At 44.5% G+C, this 22,390-nt stretch overlaps 1 protein-coding gene and 2 long non-coding RNA genes across 6 annotated transcripts; 1 reads left to right on the top strand and 2 right to left on the bottom strand.

The window, feature by feature from the left end:
- The first annotated feature begins 550 nt into the window (after positions 1-550).
- LOC112271470 lies at positions 551-10,193 on the top strand. The gene is made up of 5 exons (XR_002964464.1): positions 551-681; positions 1,750-2,083; positions 5,553-6,466; positions 6,549-6,592; positions 8,443-10,193. It is a non-coding gene; the product is annotated as an uncharacterized LOC112271470 (long non-coding RNA).
- LOC112271469 lies at positions 6,451-11,775 on the bottom strand. Of its 4 annotated transcripts, XR_002964463.1 has the most exons (5): positions 11,539-11,775; positions 7,907-8,046; positions 7,679-7,822; positions 7,532-7,606; positions 6,451-7,302 (listed from the first exon to the last, which is right to left on the bottom strand). It is a non-coding gene; the product is annotated as an uncharacterized LOC112271469 (long non-coding RNA). The 4 variants fall into 4 exon arrangements; XR_002964461.1 differs by lacking the exon at positions 6,451-7,302 and having other exon boundaries at positions 7,309-7,606; XR_002964460.1 differs by lacking the exon at positions 6,451-7,302 and having other exon boundaries at positions 7,309-7,822.
- Positions 11,776-17,954: 6,179 nt separating this feature from the next.
- LOC100843988 (transcription factor bHLH144) lies at positions 17,955-21,257 on the bottom strand. The gene is made up of 3 exons (XM_003572896.4): positions 20,743-21,257; positions 20,534-20,646; positions 17,955-19,511 (listed from the first exon to the last, which is right to left on the bottom strand). Exon 3 carries the CDS (start codon positions 19,359-19,361, stop codon positions 18,555-18,557), a length of 807 nt encoding a protein of 268 aa, XP_003572944.1. The 5' UTR covers positions 19,362-19,511; positions 20,534-20,646; positions 20,743-21,257; the 3' UTR covers positions 17,955-18,554.
- Between the last annotated feature and the right edge of the window lie 1,133 nt (positions 21,258-22,390).

Raw genomic sequence — 22,390 nt, 5'->3', positions numbered from 1 at the left:
GTTTCGAGGCTCCGAGCTAACCTTGGTTGGCACAGGCTCGAAGGAGAAGGGGTTGGGTTAGAGTTCCGAGGGTATCCTAACATCGATACTTGGAAAGACGCGCTTGGTCCACGTACGAGGCGGCCCCGACGAACCTCTCGCCAAAAGGTGTCTTGGGAAGATCCGCTCGGCCCAACCCCTTGGCTAACAACCCCCTCGAAGCCTTTCCTAACATAGGATTAAGTCGCACCCACAGGGTCGACTGAACCTATTCAAAAAATATCGACGTGTCAACTTGTCCAAGTGTACGGTGACCTTCGCTATAAGGTCGGCGTACACGCCCTACTTTTATACCCGCACTTGTGCCATCGAGCATTGGCACCACTTACTCTAATTGTTGTCGAGAACAACAACAGGTGGTATTTGCAAATTTCTAGAGTTTGTCCTCCCTCATCCTGCTAATGCAATTTTTCCTTCTTACTTGTTGTGTCTCTGTGATTTGTAGAACAGAACTCGGAAGACAAGCGAAGAAAGGGGAGCTGGAGGAGCTACGGTGAGAAAAGAGGTCAGTTCACCAGGCTGACCGCTTTCTTTGAGGAGTTCTCCTTTCTAGAACTCAGTTGCTATTTTTTTCTTCGTTTGTAGAACTCGGATCGCAAGGCAACGAAGAGGGCATGGTGCTCGAGCTCCGGTGAGCAATAGGTTAGGTCCTTTCCTTCTGATTCTGATATTGTTGTCTCTGTTGCTTTGCTTGTGGTTAAACTCATTCTTCTTTGTTCTCATTTGGTCGACTTGTCTGGTTGTGTGCCTATTGCTTTCCATGGTTAATTAGCGTTTGCTTTGGTACATGCTCTGATTGCACACTGCATTCAGAGGTCAATTCTGAACATTGGATAAACTGTCCTTCCATAGTTCCATGGATGGGGTGTTGCTATCAGGATTTTGTCCAGTGTAGCGCATGAATGTAGGGACTGACTTGATCTTACATGTTAGCATTGTGTGGCATGTCTGCCTGAATTCAGCTATGTTCTTTTGCAGCGAAAGAGACAGCTAGCTAAGCCTGGTAAACTGAATTTTGATTATCATTTGCTTCTTTCCTTGCATTGTATCATTGCTGCGGGAAGCTAAGCCGATGTTTATGTGTTCTGTACAAATTATTTTTCCTTCAGAAAGGTTGATGATTGAAATTTGGAAAATGGCTGCATAAGTACTTAGTAATAGAACATCATGGTAAATAATCAAGAGCTTACTTCTACATTAAGGGCTCATGATGAAAACATCGATCACATGGTTGGCTCTCCACTGGGGCCACAAGTCTATATTTTTCTTCTGTATGCATCTGCTTACATGTCTTCATTATTGCTGTACTGCTATATGATCTCTTTTGAGTGACCTGCTACTTGGACTTGATTTTTTTTGCTTCAGTTGTGTTACATTATGCGGTCGCTAGGGTGTTTACAAAGTCCTCTAAGTTCTTATTTTTTTCATAACACTGGGTTTCATCTAAACATTGTGAGCACATATACTCCCTCCGTTCCATAATTCTTATCGAAATATTACATGTATCTAGACGCTTTTTAAAAATAGATACATCCATTTTTGGACAAATTTGACACAAGAATTATGAAACAGATGTAGTATTTTTTTAGGGACATAATAAACTCTCTTTAGAGACACTTTGTCAAAAAAATTATGTATTTTTCTTACATGTTTTCGTAGGTTTTTAATTTATTCTATGCAGCCTCTCAAAAAGGGTGTTTTACTCTGCAGCTATACTTGCTTCGGAAGCTCAAATTAAATATCTCAACACTCCTCATGATCTTTGAGTCGCCGACTAGTCTCCAAGTCTGGGCAGGGGGAGAGTCGCTCGAGACTTGCTCTGACTAGTCGGCGACAGGCAGTGGCGAGTCTCCCGACTTCTCGTGAGAGCCCACATGTCAGAAAAAATTTCGGGCTGTGTATAGGTCGGGGCGCGGGAGGGAAATGCCAGGATTCGGGAAAGGGAGGGAAAGGCCAGCGAGCAACGGCCCAACTGCTCCTGCTCCGCCACCACTCGCCGGCGCCCCAACTGCTCCTGCTTCGCCACCACTCGCCGGCGCCCCAGGTCAGCCCCCTCACCTCAGTTTCTCAATTTCTTCTCGATTTCTCTTGCCCCTGTGCCTCTCCACCTCTCCGCCGTTCTTAATTTCTTCTCAATTTCTCTGTCTCTTTCTTCCTTCAGCATATCATACAGACCATCCAAATGTCTTTGTTGAACAAAATTCAAGCGCGGGTACCCTGGATTTTGGACATAAAGGCCCTCTAACACCACCATGTTGAGCAATATGATCTGTATGGGAAATCAGTAAAAAAGAACATAACGTCATTAGACAAAATATTTGCAAGTAAATTACTTCAGAACTGAACATTTATGAGATACTTATAAACAGCAGCAGTACATTTCCTCTTATTGTTGGTGAAGGTGGTTCCACTCCACCTCTCCCCGTCCATCTCATGATACCTGCTACCAAATAGTCCACCATGAAATCGCACCACCTTAGCTCCTTCACCTCTTCACCTTAGCAAGCCACTTTTATCATACCCTTAATATACTTTTCTTTTGGATAAAGGTTGCGAGAAACAGAGTAACGAGAAGGAACGAGATGCAATAGACCATAGCAAATTTCCTTTGCAATTTCAAAACTTACTCATATGGTTAATTAGATGTTCTTTTTTTAGAATCGATTGACATGTGCACATCCAACTGTATTAAAACGTGAAAACTTAAAGGCTATGAACCAGAGGTGTGAAGACCTCCGATGAAAGAAACCTAGTATAACAAGAATAGGAAATAGAACGACTTGCTAGCAGTGGATAACCATCTAAGTTACCTCAAAAATTATCACCATTGATTCGCAACATTCGCTTCATAAAACTGCAAGATTTTGATGATATATCATAAACGCAAACACTAAATAGTACATTTACTCAATCATTTGATTTTTAAGACTATTTACTTTTCAGTAGCCATGAAAACTTCCTTACTTTCATGTGGTCCAACATATGAATCTAGGTGCAGAATTGTGGCATTTCTGGATGTGGAATCTTGCTCATTTTTCTCCTTAGGCATGCATATGGCCGCCAAGCTCTAATGTGTGACACCACTACACCACAAAATGTCACCGGGATGTATTCTGAGAAAACTAACTTTGATGTAGCATGAGATTTAACCAAAGACACAAAAATACTCACTCTGGATTCACAGGAACAAACATATACGACAAATCACCTATCTGTTTTCTGAAATTTCTCCTATTAAGCTACTGAGTAGAAAACAATTAGATGTACAATAGCATAAAGTTGAAGACAACAAAATTTAGGAATTTAAGATAGAGATCTGCTGAAACTTCTCTCAACATCTATATCTATCAATTATTTATAAAATAATGGGTCTATAATCCGATAATTGCCATGCATTGTACTCTTTTCAAGATCAGGTAGTAGCCACTTCCCTTGCAGACGTCTGCAAGCACACCATTATGATCACATGTTTGGATAAAATATAAATCTTTGCACGCAAAACAGTGACTATGGAGAGCAATATTTTCAATGTATAGGTTGTAAGTGCCCTATCTTCCATCTTGTGACCAGGCCGAAGAGAATTTGAGACCCAACAATTCAGCTGGCAAGACTGATGACCTTCATCCTCTTCGGCAGGATATAAAACAAAATGTGAACATGTCTGAAAAAGTGATGAATAACCTAGAATAGTTGAAAGAAAATTGTGTCAACCATAGCTTACACTTTCATTGTGCCCTGGCACATTAGCAAAATGCTCAGACCTAATCGCCTCAAGTTCTTGCTCACACTTATTCATCATTTCAGCTAATTCCTTTGACAGCATCTGAGAAAGCCTCAAGAGGATTGGAGGTCATTGTAGCATGTAGAGTGTTCGTCAGAAGACAGGTAACCTTTTTGTCAGTCTCGTTCAAGATAACTTCTCCCTTCTCCAATGATTCCAAAAGGAGACTAAATTCTTTATCGTCAATTGCCTTCAACTTTGCCTCGAAACTTTCACCCTAGATAAACCGAACAAGTAGGAAATATTAAACCCAGGACAGACATGTAAACTATGTTTATATGTCATAAATTATGTTTATATGTCACGAATATCAGCGTGTTCATGAGTTATGACATTCACTTAATTTTTTATGATTTGCTCATTTTACTTACTTGGGGTTGTGAAGACGAACCATCTGAGCTACATACACCAACAGAAAGCTTTTCACCATAAACACTTTCTTCAAATTTTCTTTACTGCAGAAAGTTAGAATTTCAAACAAGCGCATCTTATTTTTGCTTTTGCTCTATTCATATATTCTGATGGTACCCCATAAACACACACAAGTATTTCGGTGGGAGCTCACTGACTTTGCACTGTAAAGTTTGAACTACCTCTTGCATATTATCTCTACCTAGATAGGAACCATATCAACTTTATCAAAACGTAGCAAGCATGTTTACTTACCTTTAGATTCCTCAAGTCTTTTTCTTCCTTCATATCAAACAGACCATACAAATGTCTTTGTTCAACAAAATTCAAGCGCGGGTACCCTGGTTTGGGCACATCAAGGCCCTCTAACATCACCATGTCAAGTAATATGATCTGTACGGGAAACCAGTAATATGCAATATGATCTTGCATATTCTGTTTTTGAAGGAAGTGTTTATCGTGAAAAGCTTTTTGTTGGTGTATGTAGATCATATGGTTCGTCTCCACAACCCCAAGTAAGATAAAGAGTAAATTTCACGGAACCACACTTTTTGTCACAAAACCACGGTTGTTTATAATAGTCTCACAAAACCACAACTTTTGGGGCAGGTGGTTTCAGAAAACCATAATCTCGATAATTAAACCGGTTGATGGTGTTTCCGATAACCTGAGGCCACCAGTCAGATGCCACGTCATCTTCCCCAACACGTTTTCGATGCCACGTCCGTTTCTACCTAACCCAGGACATCACCAGTTGTCATTAGAGCAAAGGCAGCTGACGTGGCGTCGAAAAAGGGTCGGGGAAGATGTCGTGGCATCTGATTGGTGGCCCCGCGTTGTCGGAAAAACCATCAACTAGCTTAATTATTGAGATTAGGTTTTCTGAGAACAGCTGCCCCAAAAGTTATGGTTTTGTGAGACTATTACAAACAACCGTGGTTTTGTGAGACAACTGCCACAAAAAGTGTGTTTCTGTGAAATTTACTCTAAGATAAATGAGCAAATAATCAAAAATTAAATGAATGTCATAACTCATGAACACGCTGATATTGATATTCATGACATATAAACATAGTTTACATGTCTGTCCTGGGTTTAATATTTCCTACGTATTCGGTTTATCTAGGGTGAAAGTCTCGAGGCAAAGTTGAAGGCAATTGATAATAAATTTTTAGTCTCCTTTTGGAATCATTGGAGAAGGGGGAAGTTATCTTGAATGAGACTGACAAGAAGGTTGCCTGTCTTCTGAAGAACACTCTACATGCTACAATGACCTCCGATGCACTTGAGGCTTTCTCAAAAGCTGTCAATTTTCTTTCAGGCCACATAACTATAATCTCAAAGGAATTAGCTGAAATGTTGAATAAGCGTGAGCAAGACCTTGAGGCGATTAGGGCTGACCATCTTGCTAATGTGCCAGAACACAATGAAAGGGTAAGCTATGATTGACACAATTTTCTTGCAACTACTGTAGGACGTGTGCATCCTTTTTTCAGAAATGTTCACATTTTGTTTTATATGCTGCCGGCGAGGATGAAGGTCATCAGTCTTGCCAACTGAATTGTTGGGTCTTAAATTCTCTTCGGCCTGGTCGAAAGATGGAAGATAGGGCACTTGCAACCTATACATTGTAAATATTGCTCTTCGTAGTCGCTGATTTGCGTGCAAAGTAAGCTACATTTTATCCAAATATGTGATCATAATGGTGTGCTTGCAAACATCTGCAAGGAAAGTGGTTACTGCCTGATCTTGAAAAGAGTGCAATACATAGCAAGTATCGGATTGTTGACCCATTATTTTGTAAATCATTGATAGATGTAGATGTTGGGAGAAGATAAATTCCTAAATTTTGTTGTCTTCAACTTTATGCTATACATCTCATTAACCAGCAAAAAAATGCTATACATCTAATTGTTTTCTTACTCAATAGCTTAATAGGAGAAATTTCATGGAACAAATTGGTGATTTGTCATATATGTTTGTTCCCGTGAATCCAGAGTGAGTATTTTTTGTGTCTTTGGTTAAAATCTCATGCTACATCAAAGTTAGCTTTCTCAGACTACATCCCGGTGACATTTTGTGGTGTAGTGGTGTCACACATTGGAGCTTGACGGCCATATGCATGCCTAACGAGGAAAATGAGCAAGATTGCAGATCTAGAAATGCCACAATTCTGCACCTAGATTCATATGTTGGACCGCATGATAGTAAGGAAGTTTTCATGGCTACTGAAAAGTAAATAGTCTTAAAAATCAAATGATTGAGTAAATGTACTATTTGGTGTTTGTGTTTATGATATATCATCAAAATCTTGCAGTTTTATGAAGCGAGTGTTGCGAATCAACGGTGATAATTCTTGAGGTAACTTAGATGGTTATCCACTCCTAGCAAGTCGTTCTATTTCCTCTTCTTTTATACTAGGTTTCTTTCATCGGAGGTCTTCACACCTCTGGTTCATAGCCTTTAAGTTTTCACGTTTTAATACAGTTGGATGTGCACATGTCAATCAATTCTAAAAAAAGAACATCTAATTAACCACATGAGTAAGTTCTGAAATTGCAAAGGAAATTTGCTATCATCTATTGCATCTCGTTACTCTGTTTCTAGCGACCTTTATCCAAAAGAAAAAGTATATTAAGGGTATGATAACATTGTCGCCCAAATAAACAAGTTATCAGGAAGTTCATCAATATCATCTACCTAAGTAAACAATAAACATCACATAAGGCTTAGATGTTTGGATTTTAGCACCACAAATCTTCTCAGTTTCAGAAAAGTGCATTTCACTATTTCAGTGAGCTTTCCCTACATCTACATCAAAACCATCAAGGTCTCACAAGAATTATTTAAGAATGATATTGGAGAGCTGGACAATAAGACAACAATTTTAAATGAACATGAACTCTCGAACCGGCTCGAGTTTTCATTTCTTGATGTTTTCGCATTCCCTAAAGCTTCCAAAATTACATTGGTTTGTAGACCTCAGACTCCATTCCGTTAGCACCCCCTAGAGAGCCAAATATTGCACAGCAATTTTAGTTGTTTTGGTTTTTCCTGCACCACTTTCACCACTGACATAAGACAAACAACACATACACCACATAAGAAATGGGCAACCAGAGTTTGTAAGATAAACTGTGATTACAAATTTACAATTATAAAAGGCACGGTACAAAATTCTAATCTTATTGTTATACATTGCTATGTGCTATCTGCAGGGTATCATCAGTTGCATTAGAATATGCGTCTTGCAAAATAATCATATCTATAAAATTGTCTACTCTATTTTTTAATGCCTACCAGTTAGCATTTCATTAAAAGCCAAATCAGCAATTGCATACATGTGGATCATTCTTGAGCTGCTGCATGTATTGCCTGATGAACACAAGTAGAAGAGTAAGAGGCTATACCATAAACAATCAAATGAGATTGTTGGATAGTGCTTACATAGATAAAATCACAAGGGTATCGAAATTGCAGATGGTAAAGGACAGAAGGTGCATTCAAGTAGCTCATCTGGATGAAATCATCAACCCCATCTAGAATATCAGGGTTAACAGGCAATAGTCTTTCTTGTGACAGCGTCAAAACCTGTGCAAAGAAACAATGTCTTAAGTATTAATGTTAGAAAATTTTACTCAAAGAATTGTACTGTGGTAGCAACATGAGATTCACTTCTGCATTAGCCAGGAGTATTTCATCTCCATCTCTAGAAATTGATTGTTGATTGAACCTGTCCGAGTTCCCACATTTCATCCGATGAAGAGTACCAAACTCGAGCCTCCAACCATTGCCGAGGAGGCCCTCGCTCAGGCCTGTAAGAACATTATTCCCATTTAATAAAACACCCCTATTACTTACCCAAAAAAAGAGTTTTTTATTTTTAATAAAATATTGTGTCAAATTTATTTCATATCTGTATTGCATTTAAAAAAATTATATTTCAAGGGAATAGTCCCATTAAGTCTTTATTAAAAATTGATATATATTGCCAACCCATTAGCATATAATTAGTCACATGAAACGATAAGCTCTTCTTATTATTTGAGCCATAGGAAACAATGATGTACAAGTTTCCAACCATAGATGAGTCTTTCAAAAGGTGCGGATCTTGTTCTGCGCAAAGTACTTTCGTAAATTGTACAAGACCCCGTACATGAGTTTGAATCCACTACCCTGAGAATTTTCTGTCATGAAAATATACTATGCAGTACTTGTGAAGAAGGTGTACATCAGTGCAAGTTTTTGAAAGTTGTGGATGTCGTTCTGGCCTAACTACTTCCGTATTACTGAACTTGTAAAATGGTACGTCCAGTATTTACAATGGTTTCAACTTGTACCCAGTCTTATGTATAAATGTATTATTGTACCCAGTCTATTTCGTACTTGTACTATAGTTCTGAATGTCTAACTATACCTTCACTCCTAATTTAGAAACGAATAGTTCTACTGTAAATTTACCCACTTTATTACAACTAGACTGTGAACTTCTACTATGCTACAGTCATGATAATATACGACATATAGATGTACTTGTACTTGTAGTTTCTAACCTTGTACTTGTACATGTAGTTTCTAACCTCTATCTGCTACTTCCATCCTTTAGGTAACTTCATGATGGACAAATTCAGTACAGTTTTCAAACCTTAACACTAATGTCACTACTCTGAGTATTTTCTTCCCAATTTTACTAAAATGGTACATCCAGTTTATACTTGTACTATAATATAAATGTTGTTTCATTTATACTATGTATTACTAATATTTCTTTCTTCTCCCCAGTGTACACCGTACCCTTGCTTTCTTTTGTCCAATACACACGCCAACGAGCCCGTACATGTACTTACATTTTCAAGTGTACTAACTATACCTTTAGTTATAATATATACTTGTAGTTTCAAACGTAGTATATGTATACTTGTACATTATAGATGTACTTGTACTACATGTAATTGTACTTGTGGTTTCAAACCTCCATCTAGTACTTCCATCCTTTACGTAACTTCATGATGTAAAATTTCAGTACAGAGTTCAAACCTCAGCACTAATGGCAGTACTATAAGTACTTTTTTTCCAATTATACTAATATGGTACATCCTGTTTATACTTATACAATGTATTACTAATATTTCTTTCTTCTTTCGAGTCTAATATACACAGTACCCTTGCTTTAATTCAACCCAGGTACCTCTATTAATTGTCTTTTCTTTATGGTTTGGCCAGTACTTTTGCTTCAGCTATAATGTACCTTTCTACTTTTATAGACCTACTTACATTAATGTTCTTTTCTTCATGGTTTTCCCAGTACCTTAAATTCAATCCTGGTACTGCAATGCACACATTCAGAGCCACATACATGTATTTCTAATTTCAGTAATGCTATTTTCTTTATAATTAAGAAAGTACCTACAATGTGCTCAAGCCAGTACTTTTGCTTCAACTATAATGTGCATTTCTAAATTGACCCACCTAGTTAAATTAACGTTCTTTTCCTTATTTCACATGCTACATGCAGAACTGTGATTTAACAAGTTAGTTCCAGTACTAATATTTTTTGGTTCTACAAACTTACATTGCTTCTTTCTCTGCAATGCACGCATTGATAACCACATACATGTACTTGTATATCAGAGTTCAAGACGTTGTGTTCCATCACTTCAGGAGTAATTTTAAAATAAACAACATTAATGTATATGTACTTATAATTTCCTGACCAACATGAAGGTATATGTACACTTGCATATGTTTGACTGCTTTATATATAATTCACACAGCTACAATCATATAGTGAGGATGCAACGGAACATGATAGCACCGAAGACACTCAATCTACTTCAAACTCCTAGATCCGCAACATCCTCAGGATCATCGGTGAACCAGAGTAGAAATGTGGGAACAATGGTCTCAACAACTATGATATTTTGTAATTGGTTCAGCCATGTACTGTGCTTGAGTTTCCTTATGACCATGTTACTTCTGATGTATGCTACTTGTGTGCGAAAACTATGCAACTGCAAGTTTCAATTAAGTTTGTATCGACCAGCCTTTGTTTTAGTTGGAATTGTTAAATTAACAGTCTGTTCTATAAGACCATGGATTTCTTACCTGGTACATACGAAAGTATCCACAGTACATCTAACTTTTCTAACCACCTAATCAAATTTCTTCTCATGTTGAAGTAAAAAATTGCATGTATGTATGATATATTGAGGTAGCCTCACTGCTCTACTCAACCTTGGATTTCATCTCCGTTTCAAACTTTAAGTTCATCTTGTACGACCATGGATTTCATCACCTTTACTGTCACGAATGTAAAGTTTCTGTCGAACTACCATAGTTGTGAAACATCTCATCCCAGTCTTTATGTACAAGCATTATGTTTGCCATATTTGTACTTTCATGGCAATCAGCAACAAAACTTATGGAACGTGCGGTTGTTGTTTGAGAATACAGCAAAACCATAATTCAGATTGAGTAGTCGCAACTTTCAAGCTAACACACGAAGTCAGATGGAGTATGTAAAAGTTACTGCATATATAGCAACACATGGCGACATCCATGGATCGTCATTGATGTCGTCTTTGCATTGAACAAGGGGTCCTCAAGTACATGTGCGTTCGAACTGCAACATAGCCTTAAACCTCCTTACCTATTATTCACAATACATGCAACTTCACATACTCTCACAACAGCAGCATATTCTTCTAACAATTTATACTACTAACACATTATGTCAACAGGACATTACACGAAACCAATATATGTACGGTATGCATTGTAAATAATAATAAAAACATTTTATGCCAGAAATATTGCAACTGTTCCGGTAACCCTGTTTGAGCCATAAGGACATGTACAATGGTTGATAAGATTACCTTATCTTAGGTGTTTCACGTCATTTAGAAAATGCAACAAAACATGTTGTACAATGGGTTATCTCTTGATGTTATATCTTAGAATTAATGATTAGATGAATAAAATTAACTAAATAAATGTTAAGAAAAGACAAAATCCAATACAATGAGAAATTTGCTTTATCTTTGCCTTATCATTTTTGTGAAGAGATCATCTCTTAATTAAGAGAAGTCTTGTGCCTTTTCTTCATTTCTCTGCCTTCCACGTCAGATTTTATCCTATGTGGCATCGATAAGAAAAGACTGACGTTACCCCATTGTACACGCCCTAATCATATGGTACAATAAGTTACTGAACTAAACAAAAGATGCAGCTTCAGAACATAGCTTGTATTGGTCACACAGTACTTAACAAGTGAACACAAGGTTCGATTTACACAATAGAGAACTCACACTACTCGTGCCTCGAATGTACTACTTCGCCGCCTGAGCACCCTGCAAGGACTGACGAACTTGGAACACACCAGGTCGATTCATTGGAGAGAAATGTTAATCGAGGTGACGCCGGTGTAGCCGGGGGGGAGCGGCGAGGAGAGATGGGTCGTCGGCATTGAGGGGAGTGCGAGGAAGAAGACAGGGCAGATATTTCTTTCTCTTACCACTGCACTGCCCGTGTACATGGCCCACCAGTCGAATCAACAAAGCAAGCTCATATGTCCTTACACCTACCGATAGGACACATTAAATCGATTTAGCTGACGGGAAATCATTTCTCACGCTCCTTTTCGCAGATCCCAAGGGGCCATCGGACGGCTCCGCCGGTTGGGCAAGATACCGCAATGGGTACCATAATCTCCTTCCGAAGAAATCTCAATGCCCTAAAGTGGGACGCCTAGAAGGTAGAGACTTTTCTCAAGCGTCGTCTGGACAACCTTACCATTAGCGGGTCACGTTGAAGGCAATGTATTTATTTGGCACTCTGAAAATGTCAAACCTCAGAGTGCATTTGAAAATCAAAAGCTTCATATCGTTCCTGTGAAAATGGGTGACGCGTGCCAAAGAATCTCAAGAAGTGAAACTTGCAGGGTGGTTCTAAGTGTTTTATTTTTTTTTCCATTTTCTGGTCGTGTTTGTGGTTTTGTTCATCTTGTTATACTTACACAAACTCTCTCTATTGTATTTTTTTTAATGTGATGGTTAGAATGAGCAGTATCTATTTTCAGAGGGAAAAAATGAGGCTTACTCCAAAATCAAACCAGGCTTTGCATGACCACTTGGCTAGTAAACCAAAAACACGGCCGGCCGTTTTGCTGTTGCTTGTGTGGTTGGCGGCGCACAGTACGGGGACGTGACGGGCCGGCGGGAGTGTGTGTGTGTGTGATAAATAGTGGCTAGTGGCAGGGGAGAGAGGACGACTAGGACTAGCTCATCGTACGTGCCTCGCGCACGCACGCACTCACTCGCTAGCGGGATACCCGGCTCGTCTGCTCCACGACCGGCGCGCCTGCCGTAGTGGACGCCCCTTTTACTCCCCTCTCGTCCACGGAGTCGCACTACGGTCTACGGGGTTTTAAGCTCCAACACGGCACGACATCTCTCGTCTCTCATTGCCTGCAGTTCTCCATGGTGGAATCAACACTGGCTGGATCGTGCTTGCCACTCGCCGGCCGGCCGCGCGCGTGCAGCGCCTGCACTGTTTCTCTCCAACACGAGCGAGCGAGCGAGAGCAAAAGGTACGTACTAGTACTTGCGTACTATTATAGCATACGGATTGGGCTACTTAACTGGACCCCGTGGACTGGTATTGGTCCATTCAGATTCAGTGTGTGGTCTCTTGTCTTGTGCGCGTACGTGCCGGTCAACATTCAACAGCAGTACAGCACCCTGCAATATCCAGAAGAACAGGATACTTCATTTGCACCCAATAAAAGAAAGAGATATATATACACTTGGATCGGTTGACATGCCATCATCGGGTGGACGTCGCCGCATGCTTTCGTTCGGTGCTCAGGCAACGGTGAAAACAGTGGCGAACGGCGCCCCGATACGCTCAACTCGGAAGTGGCAGAAGCATCAGCATTTCAGCGGTACGTGGTGGTGCTCCTCTGCGCCTGCGGTGAGCAAGACATCTCGCACTTTACTACACAACTTACGCCACGCCCAATGCCGCAACCAATTCTTTCACCGGCGCTGCTGCTATATACGTGGCATGGTTAGTTGCGCACCTAGCTAGGCAGAGCCATCCTGGATCACTCACTCACGCGTACGTCGTCGTTCTAGTGATAAACTTTGTTTAGTCGGCGTGCATGCAATTGCAAGCACACATCGCTGCTGCACGCACGGCACGATCGATGGAACGTGCGCACTGTCGGTGTCGTGGTGGTCGGCGCCCAACATTAACGCCCTGTACATCTAGGAATACTGCAAGTTCAGAACAAATTGTCGCAAGCAGCAACTCACGTCAAGCATCAAGCTACATGCGCAAAATGTTGGTGGCGCGCCGCGCATATGTTTTAGCTATAGTTGAAGGCGTGAGCGTAGCGCTTCAGCCAAACGTGGCGCATGCCGGCAATGCATAGCGAGATCAGCTCCATTTCTTGCGTGCAAGGTGCTCCGCGCCCAATTGCGCCCAATGCCTCCCCACAAGCTGGTTTGGTGCCAAACCTCCATGGCGGGCAGGCTGGATCGTCTCCTGAGCAAGCTACGTCCCATAAAGAGCACTGCGATGTGCCAGTCAAGCCATGTTTAGCTTATGGGGTTCGCCTATATTTCCTCTGTTCCTAAAACAAAAGAGTCCTTTGACCGAGTTTCGTCCAAACATTACTGCATCGTGCGATACAAATCATAACCATAAACAATCATTTTTTACTACGAATGCAATAATATAAATTTTATTCTAAAAAAATATATTAATGTTTTGATAAGAAAAAATCAATGGACTAAAGGCTCGATCAAAAGAAAGAAATACGTCTTTTTTAGGAACAAATGGAGTATGATTTTTGTTCTCGGTCCAAAGCGTTTGAAGTCCAACTATATTTATTGATTGTTGTAGTAAAATAAAACAGGCCGGGCCGTAAATCCTACGTGGCGATGACTAAATCAACATTTTCCAAGCATGAGTCAAGATGTCCACGTGACGCAGTCAATCCTACGTGACAAAGGAAGACAAGTCAACAAGTCAAGCCTCTCATGCCATGGTCAAAAGGTGAAATGAGTTAGAGTTGGGGCAAGAAAGGTGCGAGGATGAGCCTTGACTTGGGAAGATCCGCTCGGCCCAAATACTTAGATAACAACACCCACTTTCCCCCACATGGTGCACACAAAAGTTATGAACCAAGGAGCTACTTTACCATTTTGCTCCTATTTTTCTCTCTCCCTCAAGGCTAGCCATGTTCTTTTATCATGGACCTCTAGGCTATAAATACCCCACATGGGGGCATGTATCATTCACCCTCAACTTGAATAAACTCAAGGGGAGAGAGATAGAGTGCTCCCTCTAAGGTTCTCTCTCAAGAGCCGCTTTCGACTGAAAGTCGACCGGCCTCGAGGAAACCTTTTAGGGGACTCTAGTTTTGAGGCTCCGAGCTAACCTTAGTTAGCACGGACTCGAAAAAGAAGGGGTTGGGTTAGAGTTCCAAGGGTATTCTAACCCCGATACTTGGAAAGACGCGTTCAGTCCAAGTACGAGGCTGCCCCGACGAATCTCTCGCTAAAGGTGTCTTGAGAAGATCCGCTCGGCCCAAGCACTTGGCTAACAACCCCCTCGAAGCCTTTCCTAACATAGGATTAAGTCGTATCCGCAGGATCGACCGAAACTATTCAAAAAATATCGACGTGTCAACTTGTCCAAGTGTACGGCGACCTTCGCTATAAGACCGGCGTACACGCCCTACTTTTATACCCGCAATTGTGCCATCGAGCGTTGGCACCCCTTACTCTAATTGTTGTCAAGAACAACAACATTGATAAATATCAAAATCTACATTATAAAAATACATTTCATGGTTAATTTATTTACTGGTATTGGTTGGTGTGGTAGATGTTGCTGATATTTCCTACAAATTTGGTTAAAATTTAGAGAAATTTTCACAAAACCACACCTTTTGTGCCTAGGCTTTCACATAAACACAGTTATGCTAATTGTCTCATAGAACTACCACTTTTGAGGCATGTCTTCACAAAAAACCCAAATCCAACATATTTGCACGTTTGACAGCGAATCTGACACATGTGGACCACATATCGGATGCCCGTGCGGAGGTGGATGCTAGTTCACGGTGGCGTGCTGGGCGTCGACAAACGCAAGGATGAGGAAGAGGAGATCAAGAAGGGGTCACGTCGGTATAGAAATCCCATTAAAAATTGACATGGCACTTATATGTGGGCTCCATCAATCAGAATCTCGGTTACACGTGCTAAACCAGCATATTTGAATTCTTGGGAAAATCTACCTCAAAGTGGTGGTTCTACGAGACAGTTAGCGATAATCGTGATTCGGTGACCTCATCACAAAAAATATGGTTTTCTAGATTTTACTCTAAAATTCAAGAACGCCTTATGATATGAAAATATATACGTGACAGATTTCGCTCGGATGGGAAGTGAAAATTCCAAACGTTCAGGATCTAGAGCTAAGAGCATCTCCAGTCGCCCCCCCTAAAGGGCCCCCAAACGAGTTAAGGGACGGGACCGTCGGAGCCAAAAAACGGAACCAGCCGGCCTCCCCAAATGAAAATTTGAGCCGGCGTGGCCCAAGCCGAACCCAAACCATGAATCGTCCTCACCGGTTTCTCACCGGCCACAAGCACGACTACCAGGCATCGTCGGACTGCCGGCTTCTGTTGGTTTCAGTGTCTACAGCAGCAAGAAACTACACCAGAATCGCTGCACAAACAAGATAAACTTGACGAGAAACAATCTGTGTTTAGAGACGGGATTTGACCACCGTAGCAACTTTTTACGGCCCTGACTCTTTCATTGCTTTATATAGAAGGCTTACAAGATTAAGAGCGCGCCCAACACGAATCCTAATTGGAATCCAACACGACGCCACCCGTCATTTGTTTATAACATTACAGAATCCGGTTTAAACTAGGCTTGTCTAACTTGAGGACTCTTTTATCTAAGGAAAACTGACGACCATACTTGACTACAACTAGGTTAACATCAACAGCTGCAGGGTGGCTGGTCGCTCTCCATATGCGGCATCACGACACCGCCGGTGCCGCAAGGGAGAGCGCGTCAGTTCACCATCACCGCCCAGTACTGGGGGTGGATTAACGGCGGAGCAGCACGAGCTGCCGGAGTGGGATCTCCACTTCGGCAGCCCCAGGGAGGTGCTATTCGCCAACCAACACGCCACCAACCTGGCCCGGTATGAGGGCCAGGGCGAACGCGTGCCGCCGCCAAGGCATAACATCGGCGGGTGGCGCTCATGCCCGCAGGCGGGGATGGGGCACATGGCCGCCGGCGACAATCCCCGACTGGAGACCCCGGCGTAGCCCCTGGCCGGCCATCACCGCTGGTCGGCGAGCTCCGCCTCTTCCTGCTCCTGCTCATCCAGCCGCAACGCCTTCTCGCCACCACTACGCATCAAGGACGAGCCAGGCTCCTCATCTCGTGCTCGCGCCGGCCAACGTCGCCGCCACGGCCATCTTCGCCTCGTTAGGCCCAAGCCTGTGTCGGAGTGGGCGCCGGAGGCGGATTACCGTGGCGACGACGACCCGAAGGAGTTCCCGGGTCCACGCGCGGTGGAGCGTACCGGCAAGGAAGAGGCCGAGGATGACGGAGGCCAAAATCATCGCCTGGAGCAAGCGCGAGGCGGAGGAGGAGGAGACCGAGAAGAAGGCTGCGGCGGCGACGAAGAAGCCGGCGGCGGTGAAGGAGCCTGGCGTCATCGTCCTCGACAGCGACGGTGAGGACTCCGGCTTCGACTTCGACACCTACCTCCGACTCCGACTAGGTCTAGGGTTTTTTAATTTCGAATTATGTAATAAATTCGCCGGTGTTTACTTAAATTTGGCTGAGTTTATTTAAATTTCGCCGTGTTCATTTAAATCGCCGAGTATTCTCAAATTTCCAACTTTATAGTTTTTGGGGATTTGGTACTGGGGCCACGGCTGGGTCACGACGGAACCCCAATTTGTTTTTCCGCCGGCGCCCCCCTAAACGGCCTAAAAATCGGCCGCGCCTGCCCGATGCCTAGTTGGGGACGAGAGTGGAGATGCTCTAAAGCTAGAATGTCTGCTTGGCCGAGTACCGTCCATTAATTTCCTGGTGGTCATGTTAAATTGTCAACTATCATGAATTAAAGGTTAAGTCAAGATAGTGACACTCAAAGCATACAGAAAGGCTATAAAAAATATCAACACACATTCTAGGCGAAGCTAGTCATGCATTGGTCAGGGGATCTTTAATTAATCGTGAAAACATCAACACGCAAATGGCATAGCCGGTAGTGCTAAACTTGGAGTTGCAACTAAGCTAGGGAGAGAAGCATGGTCGTGCATATATTTTATGAGCATCATTACAGACCTTTAAGCATGCATCAAGTTGACATTGCTAAAGGAAGGAAGGAAGAGAAGGAAGGGAAGGGGGTACCCTTTTTCCGTGTGGGATTCGAGCACTAGAGCAAAAAAGGGTCGACGTAGGATGCTCGCGAATGGCCAGCTCAATCGGTAGTGCCAGGCACAACACACAAACAATACCCACAAGGAGAACACGACGGCCGGCCACGAGAAGAGGAAGAGGAAGGCGCCAACGTGCCGTCATGATCAGCAGCATCATAAGCATCACACACCGCAATCATAAAATATAACACTGGAGACTGGGCCTTGCATGCATGCACCATGGATCGATCGATCGAGATCAAGACGGGAAGAAGACAAAAGTAGCATGCAGATTGCAGGAGCAACAACTAAAAAGCGAATTTTGCAAAACAAAGCAACTAAAAACCACACAGCATCCAGGCTGCTTCCTAGGAGGAGCAGAAGCATGCACTAGCTAGGCCCACCAACTAGCACCAGCCGGAGCGAGGAGAAAGCCAAGAAGTGAAGTGAGCATCGATGCAATTGCTCTCTGTGCTCCCCTTCTCTCCTGCCCTGCCCCGACACGGCTTCCATCAGTCCATCATCCCGCTCCACTACCCCCAAAGCAGAGCACTAGCTAAGTTACATTCATCAATCCATGCCGCTCTCCCATGCCCTCATCATGGACGCCAAAGGGGGGGAGTGTACAAAAAGAGTTTGGCAAGAAGATCATGGCACTGCGAAAAGCTGCCCTTATGCCAGCGAGTACGTGACAATGCCGAATGCCGATGCCATCGGTTACTATGGAGAAGGACGATGATGCGCTAGTGTTGTGTCAGTACTCGATCGATCAGTGCTGCTGCTGCTGCTGGCTGCCTTTTTGTTCAAAACCCAACTCAACTTAACCCACCGGGGTAGTGATCCATGATGTTATGTCACGCATCAGCTGTCGGAGCCGCGCACGCCGAGCTTCTTGACTTCCACCTTGAGCGACTTGAGGTACTTGACGGCCTCGTCCAGCACGGCCGGCGTGTCCATCTGGTTGCCACCCGGGATGATGCCCTTGAGCGTCCGCACCATCTTCTTCATCCGCTCCTTCTTCTTCCGCCCGCCCGTGCACTCGGACCTCGACTTGCTGCCGCCGCCGTAGCTTGACGAGCACGAGTCCGGGGAGCTCCCGTCCCGGTACCCCGGGGTGCGGCCCGTGCTCACCACGTCGTCCTCGTCGCCGTCGTCCGAGCACAGCAGCGCGTCGATCTCGTCCGTGTCCTCCTTGTGCCGCACGGAGCAGCTCATGTCGGCGTCGTAGTCCCTGTCCTTGTTGTACATGCTCTTGCCTGCGGCGGCAGCGTCGTAGGCGTTGCCGCCGGAGCCGGGGGCGCCGTAGTAGTTGTCGTACTCCGAGGCGCCCCCGTTGCCGCCGAACTTGTTGGCCAGGGAAGGGTGGAACATGACCCGGCTCTTGGTGCACGTCTGGTCGAAGATGACGTAGTTCTTGGGGCACGTCTCCGACGGCTGGAATTCCAGCTCGTTCAGCGGCGCGGCGGACTCGTGCGCCTTCATCGTCTGCCCGGCCAGCGCGTCCTCGTACGACGGGTACCCGTTGTTGGAGTAGTAACCCCCGGCAGCGGCACCGGAGTTGTACCCGCCGGCGTCGTAGCCGTAGCCGCCGTAGCCGCCGTAGCCGCCGTAGCCGTACCCTTGCGGCGGGGAGCCGCCGTAGCCACCATAGCCGTGGCCTCCCTGCATCACGTTCGTCACGTCGCTTGGAACTGACCCTCTTGCTTGGCCTTGAAAAAGACCCTTGTGCTCTCTGCTTCCTCTGTTTTCTTCCCAAGCCAAGCTCCTCTGTTTGGAGTAATGGCCAACCTACGTCAGAAGCTCGAGGAAGTGATCGGCCTGCGTATCGCGGTCCAAACGAGAAACACATCAGTCACGTCATGGTAACACAAGGTTAAAAGTAAAAGCAGTACTAGTGCAAGAAACGAAATAGGCGAATGACAAATGCAGACACATGCAAAGTGTAACTTTCTTTACCATTGTGATTCCTGTACTACACGAGTCAAGCATATATACGTGAAGACCCTAAAGTGACTTTTGTAACCTGTACCAACTTTGGCCTACCACGCAGCACAAGCAAGGGCTGGGGTGGGGTATTGCCCGGAAAGAACTATACAGAGTTAACGGTTTTTGTGAGGGTGCAAACAGGGGAGGGGACAAACACAACAAAGCTTGCTGCCGATGCCTACTTGTAGCCCGGGTACCCCAGCCTAACCGGAGTGCACGTACTAAAAGACTGGCGCTAGCACTAGTAGAACAGAAGCAGAAAGAGGAAAAGCGGCCTAGAGTGGGGATAGCATTCTTCGGAAAAGAAGGCATGCATGCCCGAGATTCGGAACGCGTGCAGCGAAATGCACTAGGCGCGCGTGAACAAAATCTTTGACATCGGTATGGTCCACTCGTCAACATCGGCAGCGCAACGTGGCCAAACTCAACTTGATCGACACTTGGACATGAGTACTCGCTACCGCGTGCTAGTATTGTTTTCGATGACAGAACAGCGGCCATTTACTTCTTTGCCGGTAGTAGTAAATCATTTAGCATAAAGAATGGCATGTTGTTGTTACCAAGTCAGTTCCAGCAAAAGACATGGATGACAAGTTGACAACAACACGAAAGGAAACAAAGACTTGTGCGTGATTTGACGAACACCCAGGTTGTGTCAGTCAAAACACACAAGAAAACAGCCTGCAGCTGGCATTCAAATGTTATCTCTTCTCTGTAAGGCCATAGTGGCATGGATTATGTATTACCAAGAACCGAACATCCTAATACCCAAACCAAGGAATTCATAGAAACAGGGTAATCGACAGAGAAGAAACAAAGTAAAGCAGTAATGCGAAAGGGAGAGAGGGTATTACGTGCAACGATCGAGCCCTGTGATCAGCGTGTAGTTGGCGTCGTTGTCTTCCCAATGCCACCCTGCGATCCCCGACTCCGGCTCCAGCTGATGAACAATGCAGCGATCACCTACCTGCCAAGGCATCCAAAAGAGTTTAGTCTTACGAACAACTCAAACACAGATTAGCCGATCGATGGATGGATGCAGCTGCAGAAGTGGGTTACTCACGCGAAGATGCAGAAGACGAGCAGCCGAACGCCAAACGCATCGTTGATCGTTCCGATCAAGCCGAGCGCGCGTCGCGTGTGTGATGAAGCCCAGCCAAAGCAAGCAGACAGAGCAAGAGGAAGGCACAAGGAATAGAAGGAGACGGACGGGGATGGGACGGGATATGAATGATGTTGTGCAATGGCGAGGGAGGGGGCACAGGGTTTATAAAAGGGGCGGCGTTTTTTTTCACCGGGGCGTCCTTTACCCGTGCCGTCTTTAATTTATATTCCCCTTGCACTTCTTTTGAGTAGATACAGGTGCAGATACAGAGAGACAGGAGGAGGGGAGGGGAATCGATCGAAGAGGAGGGAGCTGAGAGCAGAGAAGGGGAGACGGGGAAGTGAGTACTGGTAGTAATGAGGGACGAGACGATGATACCGAGCGTGGCTGCGTGGGCACTCGATTGGGTTTTTGCGGAGGGGGGTGTGGTGTGGTGGGTGCGCGTGCCTCGTGCCCCCGTCTCCTGCTCCGGAAAGCCTCGGCAACACAGCTCACCCTTGCCTCTGACATGCCGGCCCCACCCTCCCACGTGTCGCCCACCCGACAGGCCCAGTTCCGCGCCGCTTCGTGTTCTGATGCCTGCCTTGGCCCAGTGGACAGACAGAGCAGCGGCTCCTCCATTCGATCTGTCCACGCCCAACAAGGTGGATGGAGTGAGTCTTTGGAGTGGAGGTGGGTGGCCGCGTGCGCCCGGCCAGCCAAGCCAGCCAGCCAGCGGCTGCGACGCCACCACCACGGCGCCAAACAAACAAGAAAACCATAGCCATAGCCATAGCCATGCCGATGCCGAGATCAGATCAGATGCCACCACCACCAGCACCACTGCACTGCCCACTCACTGACTGGCAGGCAGGCACCAATGAGACGAAGCGAATAGGACAAGTGGGGAATCCGATCCTCTGACCCTGTCCTGCCCTCATCCAGTCGGCCGGCCCAGCCAAAAGCTTCCAACACAAAGCCAAAGCCAAAGCCAAAGCCAAAGCCGCCCGCCCGCCCGTATCAATATCATGCGGATGCGAGGCTTAGGTTACTACTAGGCTTGCATGCAGCTCCGGCCGGGGTGGATCATGAGCTGCTACCGGCTGTTCCTTGGCACAGAGGAAAAATGATGACGGGCTATAGCTCGTGCCGAGTGCTCTATTGCTTGTTCAACAGAACAGAGCCCGCTGCAGAGCCGTTTGCTGTAGTACCGATATCGATGGCCTACTTCACAAATCTTTTTTAGGCTATTCGCTCCGCACGGTATGATGCTTCGCAGGCTATGCTACGAACCTAATTAACTTTGAAATGTCAAGAAATCTACTAGTACTGGTACTAGAACAATGACACACGTACGTACGTCTAGTGGTATTTATGCTCGTAAATTTACACCAAAAATACCGTTTCTTCAGCCTGTGCAGAAGAACCGTTTCGTTTCCAGAGGATGCGAGGCAAGGAGAAATTTTGCTTCTCCTATAATTTAAATGATAAGTGAAAATTGTTTTCATCACAAGGGTGTGTGCAATATTGGTCAAGCCAGGAAGCATGGACTCGATTCTAACAACCCTTCGGTGCTAAAGCAGGATAAATTGGACTTCCACTAAAGCTGAAGCACCCGGTTTCATTC

The sequence above is a fragment of the Brachypodium distachyon genome, chromosome 3 (assembly GCF_000005505.3).
Source record: "Brachypodium distachyon strain Bd21 chromosome 3, Brachypodium_distachyon_v3.0, whole genome shotgun sequence".
NCBI lineage: Eukaryota > Viridiplantae > Streptophyta > Magnoliopsida > Poales > Poaceae > Brachypodium > Brachypodium distachyon.
This window is presented reverse-complemented; position numbering and strand designations above follow the sequence as displayed.